Raw genomic sequence first — 11713 nt, 5'->3', positions numbered from 1 at the left:
CAGTAGCAGCAGTAGTAGTAGCTGCAGTAGTAGTAGCAGCAGTAGTAGTAGCAGCAGTAGAGGCAGTAGCAGCAGTAGTAGTAGCAGCAGTAGAGGCAGTAGCAGCAGTAGTAGTAGCTGCAGTAGAGGCAGTAGCAGCAGTAGTAGTAGCTGCAGTAGAGGCAGTATCAGCAGTAGTAGTAGCAGCAGTAGAGGCAGTAGCAGCAGTAGTAGTAGCTGCAGTAGAGGCAGTAGCAGCAGTAGTAGTAGCAGCAGTAGAGGCAGTAGTAGTAGCAGCAGTAGAGGCAGTAGCAGCAGTAGCTGTTATCCATCGCAAGAGTATTTAGGTTAAATCATGGTCTTGTCTCACACAGGGTTAAAATCTCTAGTCTTGTTTGAGGGGCCAATGAGATTACCTGGTAACTTTACAAGAAAACCCCTTTTTCTTATCCTGTAGCCTTGTCTGAGCCAGAACAGTCCATAGGGCAGGAGCCTATCTGCTCTTTCTGTCCTCTCCTCTCCTCTCCTCTCCTCTCCTCTCCTCTCCTCTCCTCTCTATTCTCCTCCCCTCGCATCACCTTTCATTTCCTCCCTCCTCTCCCCTCCCCTCTCCTTCAGTCCTATACCATTTACTGTACAACATCTTAACAGTTTTAACAATATCACCCCCCCCCAACCTGTCCAGACATACAGATCCAACGGTTGATCATGAACGCAGTGTGTGACTCGGACCTGAGTAAAGTGACTAACTGCATGGAGCATGCCTTGGCGTCTAGCTACCCCCGAACCCGCTACAGTGCCGGCTGGGACGCTAAATTGGGATGGATCCCCCTCTCTTACATGCCATCCTGTGTCATCGATATTGGGCTGAAACTGGTGATGCCACGACCTGCTAAGAGTGTCTAGAGTTCATTAGCATACAATACATTGCAATATAATAGAATATAAACCCATACTATACAATACAATACTAAAGAATACAAAATAATGTATTGTTTGAGTTCAAATGTACAGAACGTAGAGTAGCCTACACATTTAGAAAAGATAATTCAATGTATTTCTTTATACTGTCTGTGTTTTAAAAGCTAGATGATGTCCTATAGTTTTGAGAGAAAACATGGAATATTTGAATAATTACCTACTGTGCCTTTTCTTCGCCATTATTTATGTTGCTTAATTTTGAGCAATATTCTTAACTCATCATTTCACTGTGAGGTCTACTACAGCTGTTGTATTCAGCATTTCACTGTAAGGTCTACTACACCTGTTGTATTCAGCATTTCACTGTAAGGTCTACTACACCTGTTGTATTCAGCATTTCACTGTAAGGTCTACTACACCTGTTGTATTCAGCATTTCACTGTAAGGTCTACTACACCTGTTGTATTCAGCATTTCACTGTAAGGTCTACTACACCTGTTGTATTCAGCATTTCACTGTAAGGTCTACTACACCTGTTGTATTCAGCATTTCACTGTAAGGTCTACTACACCTGTTGTATTCAGCATTTCACTGTAAGGTCTACTACACCTGTTGTATTCAGCATTTCACTGTAAGGTCAACTACACCTGTTGTATTCAGCATTTCACTGTAAGGTCTACTACACCTGTTGTATTCAGCATTTCACTGTGAGGTCTACTACACCTGTTGTATTCAGCATTTCACTGTAAGGTCTACTACACCTGTTGTATTCAGCATTTCACTGTGAGGTCTACTACACCTGTTGTATTCAGCATTTCACTGTAAGGTCTACTACACCTGTTGTATTCAGCATTTCACTGTAAGGTCTACTACACCTGTTGTATTCAGCATTTCACTGTGAGGTCTACTACACCTGTTGTATTCAGCATTTCACTGTAAGGTCTACTACACCTGTTGTATTCAGCATTTCACTGTAAGGTCGACTACACCTGTTGTAATTCAGCATTTCACTGTAAGGTCTACTACACCTGTTGTATTCAGCATTTCACTGTAAGGTCTACTACACCTGTTGTATTCAGCATTTCACTGTAAGGTCTACTACACCTGTTGTATTCAGCATTTCACTGTAAGGTCTACTACACCTGTTGTATTCAGCATTTCACTGTAAGGTCTACTACACCTGTTGTATTCAGCATTTCACTGTAAGGTCGACTACACCTGTTGTAATTCAGCATTTCACTGTAAGGTCTACTACACCTGTTGTATTCGGGCATGTGACTAATAACATTTGATTTGAATAACCCTCATATTCAATAAGGCTGTTCCTATTGAAAGAACTGATGTCCATTATATGAACACAAATAATAAAATGAGACCAATTCATGATTTTGAAAGATTGTTTTGTTATATTCATCATTTAATAATGGCACAGAACATGTATCTGTATACTCCTCGCCAGCCTATGTCATGACTTCTCCCTACATACCTCACTTGAGTTGCTCGAAGTATTTCAAAACATAGTCTACAGGTTGCAGCAAGCCCTTGAGTATTTGAATACGTTGTATCTTTGGCGCCAGACCTTGTGTTAATCATCTCCTAGAATGTCCTTGGTTGTAATTTCTCATTGGTCACTGTGCTGACCAATGCCCGACCTGACAATATTCAGACGTCGTCGCCAGAGCTCGCTGCTTGTGCTCTCACCGCGACAAGTTTAGAACGTGACAACAGGATTTGATCTGTATAACTGTTGTGGATTTGCCCAAAAGCGGAACTATCAGACTGCGGAGAAATAGTGGAAAGTAACGAAAATAACGAGAAGGTTTCCCGAAGGCAGTTATTCTCCTAGTCTGCTCTTATTTGTGTATAAAGTTGTAAACCATGCATTGTTTGAAAATATTACGGGTGACCAACGCAGCAGCTGTTCAAACCTTTGTGACAGACGCCACTAAAAAAGTTATCAAAAAGTGTTTTGATAACTGTTTATTACCGGGTTGTCATCGTACCGTTAAAATTCACTGTTTCAACACAAGTTCAACAGATCAGCACCGTATTGGAACAACCTCCGATATGGACCACGTGCTTCCCAAACTGTGAGTTTGTGTTACTATATTGGTCCAATTCAATGATGTGTGTGTGTGTGTGTGACATGCAATTATATCTCTAAAACAACGCTTTTCTCCTTTTTTTCATCATCCATTAGTCTATAAATATGATTTGAATACGTTTTAGCGTGTGTCTGTGTTGTGAAAACTGTCCTCTTATGTTGCTGTAGGAGCAGTGATGTAAAGGGTCTGTTCTCAGGAGTTGAAGATATGCTTTTCTACACCATCACAGAGGGTCAGGAACAAGTCCCTGTCTCACACTTTATCTCTGTGAGTGCACACATCAGTTAACCTGTACAAGAATGGAGATTCGATTATAAACTAAATAGATTACTCTGTAGCCTAATAATATATATATATACTTTCTCACACAACCCTCCTTGACAACAAACTCTCTCTCAGTTTAGCACAAATACATTTCAAGACAGGCCAATTAGTTTGAGTCATTTCACTTTTTAAAAATAATTATCTGTATGTTATTGCATTTTCTAAATACTATTAGTAACTCCAACAAAGGATACATTCAACTATTGCAAGAAACAGTGGGAAACAGCAGGGTGAATACACACAGAGGTGTATCATGGAACAGTATTTAATTATGTTATTGTAATGACATAATCTCCATACCTCCAGGCCCGATGGAGGACTGGAAGGAATGTGTCTGGTGAAGATCACATCAGTCAAAATATTATCCTATATAGTTACTACAGAGACTAGATTACCCTGTATAGTTACTACAGAGACTCTATTACCCTGTATAGTTACTACAGAGACTAGATAGTTACTACAGAGACTAGATTACCCTGTATAGTTACTACAGAGACTAGAATACTCTATATAGTTACTACATAGACTACATTACCCTGCACAGTTACTACAGAGACTAGATATTTACTACAGAAATTACTCTATATAGTTACTACAGAGACTAGATTACTCTATATATTTACTACAGAGATTACCCTGCATAGTTACTACAGAGACTAGATTACCCTGTATAGTTACTACAGAGATGATATAGTTACTACAGAGACTAGATTGCCCTGTATAGTTACTACAGAGACTATATTACCCTACATAGTTACTACAGAGACTAGATAGTTACTACAGAGACTAGATAGTTAATACAGAGACTAAATAGTTACTACAGCGACTATATAGTTACTACAGAGACTATATAGTTACTACAGAGACTAGATTACCCTGCATAGTTACTACAGAGACTAGAATACTCTATATAGTTACTACAGAGACTAGATTACTCTATATAGTTACTACATAGACTAGATTACCCTATATAGTTACTACATAGACTAGATTACTCTATATAGTTACTACATAGACTAGATTACCCTATATAGTTACTACATAGACTAGATTACTCTATATAGTCACTACATAGACTAGATTACCCTATATAGTTACTACATAGACTAGATTACTCTATATAGTTACTACAGAGACTAGATTACCCTGTATATTTACTACAATGACTATATTACCCTGCATAGTTACTACAGAGACTAGATTACCCTATATAGTTACTACAGAGACTAGATAGTTACTACAGAGATTACTCTATATAGTTACTACAGAGACTAGATTACTCTATATTGTTACGGTTTTCTTCCGTTGAAGGAGAGTCGGACCAAAATGCAGCGTGGTTAGTACGATACATCTTTAATGAAGAAAAACACGAACAATACAAAAACAACAAACAGAATGTGAAAACCTATACAGCCTATCTGGTGATAACTAACACAGAGACAGGAACAATCACCCACGAAATACTCAAAGAATATGGCTGCCTAAATATGGTTCCCAATCAGAGACAACGATAATCACCTGCCTCTGATTGAGAACTGCCTCAGGCAGCCATAGACTATGCTAGACACCCCACAAAACCCCAAGACAAAAACGCACCACAAAAACCCATGTCACACCCTGGCCTGACCAAATAAATGAAGACAAACATACTATACTTCGACCAGGGCGTGACAGAACCCCCGGACTCCCGGACGCACATCAAAACAATAGGGAGGGTCCGGGTGGGCGTCTGTCCATGGTGGCGGCTCCGGCTCGGGACGTGGACCCCACTCCATTAATGTCTTAGTTTCTCCCCCTCGCGTCCTAGGATAGTCCACCCTCGCCGCCGACCATGGCCTAGTAGTCCTCACCCAGAACCCCACTGGACTGAGGGGCAGCTCGGGACTGAGGGGCAGCTCGGGACTGAGGGGCAGCTCGGGACTGAGGGAGAGCTCGGGACTGAGGGGCAGCTCGGGACTGAAGGGAAGCTCAGCACTGAGGGGAAGCTCAGCACTGAGGGGAAGCTCAGCACTGAGGGGAAGCTCAACACTGAGGGGAAGCTCAACACTGAGAGGAAGCTCAGGCAGGTAGGTGGATCCGGCAAATCCTGGCTGGCTGGCGGATCTGGAAGAGTCTGGTTGACTGGCGGATCTGGAAGAGTCTGGTTGACTGGCAGATCTGGAAGAGTCTGGCTGACTGGCAGATCTGGAAGAGTCTGGCTGACTGGCAGATCTGGAAGAGTCTGGTTGACTGGCAGATCTGGAAGAGTCTGGCTGACTGGCAGATCTGGAAGAGTCTGGCTGACTGGCAGATCTGGAAGAGTCTGGCTGACTGGCAGATCTGGCTGCTCCATGCAGACTGGCAGCTCTGGCTGCTCTATGCAGACTGGCAGCTCCATGCAGACTGGAAGCTCTGGCTGCTCTATGCAGACTGGCAGCTCTATGCAGACTGGCATCTCTGGCTGCTCCATGCAAACTGGCAGCTCTGGCTGCTCCATGCAGACTGGCAGCTCTGGCTGCTCCATGCAGACTGGCAGCTCTGGCTGCTCTATGCAGACTGGCAGCTCTGGCTGCTCTATGCAGACTGGCAGCTCTGGCTGCTCCATGCAGACTGGCAGCTCTGGCTGCTCCATGCAGACTGACAGCTCAGGCTGCTCCATGCAGACTGACAGCTCAGGCTGCCCCAGGCAGGCTGGCAGCTCTGGCTGCGCTGAACAGGCAGGAGACTCCAGCAGCGCTGTAGAGGAGGAAGGCTCTGGCAGCGCTGAACAGGCGGGAGACTCCGGCAGCACAGGAGAGGAGGAAGGTTCTGGCTGCGCTAAACAGGCGGGAGGCTCCGGCAGCGATGTAGAGGAGGAAGGCTCTGGCTGTGCTAAACAGGCGGGAGATTCCGGCAGCGCTGGAGAGGAGGAAGGCTCTGATAGCGCAAGACAGGCGAGGCGCACTGAAGGCCTGGTGCGTGGTGCTGGCACTGGTGGTACTGGACCGAGGACACGCACAGGAAGCCTGGTGCGGGGAGCTGCCACCGGAGGACTGGTGTGTGGAGGTGGCACTGGATAGACCGGACCGTGCAGGCGCACTGGAGCTCTTGAGCACCGAGCCTGCCCAACCTTACCTGGCTCGATGCCCACTCTAGCCCGGCCAATACGAAGAGCTGGTATGTACCGCACCGGGCTATGCACCCGCACTGGAGACACCGAGCGCTCCATAGCATAACACGGTGCCTGCCCGGTCTCTTTAGCCCCCCGGTAAGCACAGGAAGTTTGCGCAGGTCTCCTACCTGGCGTAGCCATACTCCCTGTGAGCCTCCCCCCAATAAATTTATGGGGCTGACTCTCAGGCTTCCATCCACGTCGCCGTGCTGCCTCTTCATACCAGCGCCTCTCCGATTTCGCCGCCTCCAGTTCTTCTTTGGGGCGTTGATATTCACCAGGCTGTGCCCAGGGTCCTTTTCCGTCCAATATCTCCTCCCAAGTCCAGAAGTCCTGCGATCGCTGCTCCTCACGATAAACAGGGGGAGTTGGCTCAGGTCTGAACCCTGACTCTGCCACAATCTCCCTAAGCCCCCAATACATTTTTGGGGCTGACTTTCGGGCTTCCTTGCCAACCGTGTTCCCTCGTATCGTCGGCTCCTCTCTCCGGCTGCCTCTGCTCTCCTAAGTGCCTCCACCTGTTCCCATGGGAGGCGATCTCTTCCAGCCAGTATCTCCTCCCAAGTGTAACAACCCTTGCCATCCAAAACGTCTTCCCATGTCCATTCCTCCTTTCGCTGCTTCTGCTGTTGCTGCCTGTCACCACGCTGCTTGGTCCTGGTGTGGTGGGTGATTCTGTTACGGTTTTCTTCCATTGAAGGAGAGTCGGACCAAAATGCAGCGTGGTTAGTTCGATACATCTTTAATGAAGAAAAACACGAACAATACAAAAACAACAAACGGAATGTGAAAACCTATACAGCCTATCTGGTGACAACTAACACAGAGACAGGAACAATCACCCACGACAACTCAAAGAATATGGCTGCCTAAATATGGTTCCCAATCAGAGACAACGATAATCACCTGACTCTGATTGAGAACTGCCTCAGGCAGCCATAGACTATGCTAGACACCCCACAGATTACCCTGCATAGTTACTACAGAGACTAGATAGGTACTACAGTGCCTATATTACCCTATATAGTTACTACAGAGACTAGATTACCCTGCACAGTTACTACAGAGACTAGATTACCCTATATAGTTACTACAGAGACTAGATAGTTACTACAGAGACTAGATTACCCTGTATAGTTACTACAGAGACTAGATAGTTACTACGGAGACTAGATTACCCTGCATAGTTACTACAGCGACTAGATAGTTACTACAGAGACTAGATTACCCTGTATAGTTACTACAGAGACTAGATAGTTACTACAGAGACTAGATAGTTACTACAGAGACTATATAGTTACTACAGAGACTAGATAGTTACTACAGAGACTACATAGTTACTACAGAGACTAGATAGTTACTACAGAGACTATATAGTTACTACAGAGACTAGATTACCCTGCATAGTTACTACAGAGACTAGATAGTTACTACAGAGACTAGATTACCCTGTATAGTTACTACAGAGACTATATAGTTACTACAGAGACTATATAGTTACTACAGAGACTACATAGTTACTACAGAGACTAGATAGTTACTACAGAGACTAGATAGTTACTACAGAGACTATATAGTTACTACAGAGACTAGATAGTTACTACAGAGATTACCCTGTATAGTTACTACAGAGACTATATAGTTACTACAGAGACTAGATAGTTACTACAGAGACTACATAGTTACTACAGAGACTAGATAGTTACTACAGAGACTAGATAGTTACTACAGAGACTAGATAGTTACTACAGAGACTATATAGTTACTACAGAGACTATATAGTTACTACAGAGACTACATAGTTACTACAGAGACTAGATAGTTACTACAGAGACTAGATAGTTACTACAGCGACTATATAGTTACTACAGAGACTAGATAGTTACTACAGTACAGTGACTATATTACCCTATATAGTTACTACAGAGACTATATTACCCTATATAGTTACTACAGAGAATAGATCACCCTACATAGTTACTACAGAGACTAGATTACCCTGTATAGTTACTACAGAGACTATATAGTTACTACAGAGACTAGATAGTTACTACAGAGACTACATAGTTACTACAGAGACTATATAGTTACTACAGAGACTACATAGTTACTACAGAGACTATATAGTTACTACAGAGACTACATAGTTACTACAGAGACTAGATAGTTACTACAGAGACTATATAGTTACTACAGAGACTAGATAGTTACTACAGAGACTATATAGTTACTACAGAGACTATATAGTTACTACAGAGACTAGATTACCCTGCATAGTTACTACAGAGACTATATAGTTACTACAGAGACTAGATTACCCTGCATAGTTACTACAGAGACTAGATAGTTACTACAGAGACTAGATTACCCTGCATAGTTACTACAGAGACTAGAAAGTTACTACAGAGACTAGATTACCCTGCATAGTTACTTCAGAGACTAGACAGTTACTACAGAGAGTAGATAGTTACTACAGAGACCAGATTACCCTGCATAGTTACTACAGAGACTAGATAGTTACTACAGAGACTAGATTACCCTGTATAGTGACTACAGAGACTATATAGTTACTACAGAGACTATATAGTTACTACAGAGACTAGATAGTTACTACAGAGACTATATAGTTACTACAGAGACTATATAGTTACTACAGAGACTAAATCGTTACTACAGAGACTAGATTACCCTGTATAGTTACTACATAGACTATATAGTTACTACAGAGACTATATAGTTACTACAGAGACTATATAGTTTCTACAGAGACTAGATAGTTACTACAGAGACTATATAGTTACTACAGAGACTATATAGTTACTACAGAGACTAGATAGTTACTACAGAGACTATATAGTTACTACAGAGATTATATAGTTACTACAGAGACTAGATAGTTACTACAGAGACTATATTACCCTATATGCGCTTTTAAATAAAGTTTGATTTTGATTTGATCAGGCCCTGAAGAAAACTGGTCTTAATGCGTCAGACCCCCGACTGAAGGACTGTATGGACAAACTGCAACGCTCCGTTACGGAATCCTTTCATGACGTCATGATGGACCGGGAACTCTTTCACAAGTGAGTCGTCTATCTTGTCGGCTAGTTGGATCTAGCCGCTCCCAAATCTCTCCATACCCCTACCCCTTAACCCCAAGGTATATTGCGTAGCATTGTTGAAGCTTCCATATTGCTTACATCTACAGGTCTGCAAAATCAAAAGGTTTTGGGTCAAAGGGGAGGGGGAAGGGAGCGATTTGGGCCCTGCTTCTAGAGCCACTCCTTTATTTAATTTAACCTTTGTTAGTTAAATAATGAGGCCCTTTATCTGCTTCCCCAGAGTCTGATGATCTCATGGATACCGTTTTTATGTCTCTGCGTGAGGTTGAAGGAAGTTGCTAACTAGCGCTAGCGCAATTGCTAACTAGAGTTAGCATAATGACGGGAAGTCTATGGTATCTGCTATGCTAGCAAATACCCATAGACTTCCAGTCATTGCGCTAACACTGGTTAGCATTGGCTCGCAAAACTACATCTAACTTCCTTCATACTTGACACAGAGACATAAACATGATATCCATGAGTTAATCTGACTGAGGAAGTAGATAAAGGTCCTCTTTGCCAAAATCCTGAAGTATTCCTTAAATTCTTGTGATTCGAAATCAAAATGTATTTGTCACTCTTGCCAAGTACAACAGGTGTAGACTTTACTGTGAAATGCTTACTTTTAAAAGCCCTTTCCCAACGAAGCAGAGTTAAAATGTAAGGAAATTAGCAAACAAAATTAGTAAATACAAAAAATAATAATAATAACGATTAGATACTGTAATTTTATTTCGATTTGATGTTCCAAACATATTGCTCACTGCTCTTGGTGCATTCGTAAAGTATTCAGACCCCTTGACTTTTTCCACATCTTGTTAGTTACAGCCTTATTCTAAAATGTATTACATAAAAACATGCCCTCTTCAATCTACACACAATACCCCAAAATGACAAAGTGAAAACAGGTTTTTAGAATTTATTGCAAATGTATTAAAAATAAAAAACATAAATACCTTATTTACATAAATATTCAGACCCTTTGCTATGAGACTCGAAATTGAGCTCAGGTGCATCCTGTTTCCATTGATCATCCTTGAAATATTTCTACAACTTCATTGGAGTCCACCTGTGGTAAATTCAATTGATTGGACATGATTTGGAAAGGCACACACCTGTCTATATAAGGTCCAACAGTTGACAGTGCATGTCAGAGCAAAAAGTAAGCCATGAGAACGAAGGAATTGTCCGTAGAGCTCCGAGACAGGATTGTGTCGAGGCACAGATCTAGGGAAGGGTACTCCAATATTTCTGCAGCATTGAAGGTCCCATCCATCATTCTTAAATGGAAGATGTTTGGAACCACCAAGACTCTTCCTAGAGCTGGCCGCCCGGCCAAACTGAGCAATCGGGGGAGAAGTGCCTTGGTCAGGGAGGTGACCCAGAACCCGATGGTCACTCTGACAGAGCTCTAGAGTTCCTCTGTGGAGATGGGAGAACCTTCCAGAAGGACAACCATTTCTGCAGCACTCCACCAATCAGGCCTTTATGGTAGAGTGGCCAGACAGTAGCCACTCCTCAGTAAAAGGCACATAACAGCCCGCTTGGAGTTTGACAAGAGGCACCAAGATGTGGGAAAAGTGAAGAGGTCTGAATACTTTCTGAATGCACTCTATGTATATGTAGTAATGTATGTATGCGTGTAAGTCTGTAATGTCCATGTTAATGTTTTTAAAGGTATGTAAATTGTCTTTTCTGCTGCAGGGAAACGAGAGAGAACATTTGTTCTGATCAGTCATGGAAATAAAAGTACTGAAAACACTTTGGCTATTTAAAAAGAAGATGGTGAACAAACTATAGGATGGTTTTTAAGATTGTTTTTTAATTTTGCGATACTTAATGTCAAAGTATCGATATAATATCGTACAAAATAATATTGTGATATGTAACTTTATATTTATTATGTTTATTATATTTATATATCTACCCCCCTCTACCCCTCTCTACCCTTCTCAACCTCTCTCTCCCCTCTCCACCTCTCTCTACCCCTCTCCACCCCTCTACCCCTCTCCACCTCTCTCTACCCCTCTCTACCCCTCTACACCTCTCCACCCCTCTCTACCCCTATCCACCCCTCTACCCCTCTCCACCTCTCTCTACCCCTCTCTACCCCTCTACACCTCTCCACCTCTCTCTACCCCTCTCCAACC

At 42.8% G+C, this 11713-nt stretch overlaps 2 protein-coding genes and 1 long non-coding RNA gene across 10 annotated transcripts in view; 2 read left to right on the top strand and 1 right to left on the bottom strand.

Annotated features, from left to right (window-relative positions):
• The window catches only part of LOC118389435 (retinol dehydrogenase 7-like), a 13819-nt gene extending 11533 nt beyond the window's left edge, over positions 1-2286 (top strand). For 2 of the 8 annotated variants that reach the window (XM_052526385.1, XM_052526384.1), the window contains one exon: positions 665-1785. In XM_052526385.1, coding sequence (XP_052382345.1) covers positions 665-885 — 221 coding nt within the window. In that variant the 3' untranslated portion in view covers positions 886-1785. Of the gene's footprint in view, positions 1-664 lie in introns of all 8 variants that reach the window. The other 6 variants (XR_008143891.1, XR_008143890.1, XR_008143889.1 and 3 more) reach the window with 6 other exon arrangements.
• LOC127932070 (uncharacterized) lies at positions 1454-2223 on the bottom strand. Its single transcript, XR_008143894.1, has 3 exons — positions 2081-2223; positions 1700-1889; positions 1454-1585 (listed from the first exon to the last, which is right to left on the bottom strand). It is a non-coding gene; the product is annotated as an uncharacterized LOC127932070 (long non-coding RNA).
• A 307-nt stretch (positions 2287-2593) lies between the features above and the next one.
• LOC118389602 (glutaminase kidney isoform, mitochondrial-like) overlaps positions 2594-11713 on the top strand; it is a 37064-nt gene continuing 27944 nt past the window's right edge. Inside the window, exons 1-3 of the mRNA XM_052526382.1 lie at positions 2594-2990; positions 3173-3272; positions 9421-9542. Coding sequence (XP_052382342.1) covers positions 2779-2990; positions 3173-3272; positions 9421-9542 — 434 coding nt within the window. The 5' untranslated portion in view covers positions 2594-2778. The remainder of the gene's footprint in view (positions 2991-3172; positions 3273-9420; positions 9543-11713) is intronic.

Source organism: Oncorhynchus keta, chromosome 10 (assembly GCF_023373465.1).
Source record: "Oncorhynchus keta strain PuntledgeMale-10-30-2019 chromosome 10, Oket_V2, whole genome shotgun sequence".
NCBI classification, from domain to species: domain Eukaryota; kingdom Metazoa; phylum Chordata; class Actinopteri; order Salmoniformes; family Salmonidae; genus Oncorhynchus; species Oncorhynchus keta.
The sequence above is the reverse complement of the archived record's forward strand: the minus strand, read 5'-3'. Positions and strand labels throughout refer to the sequence as shown.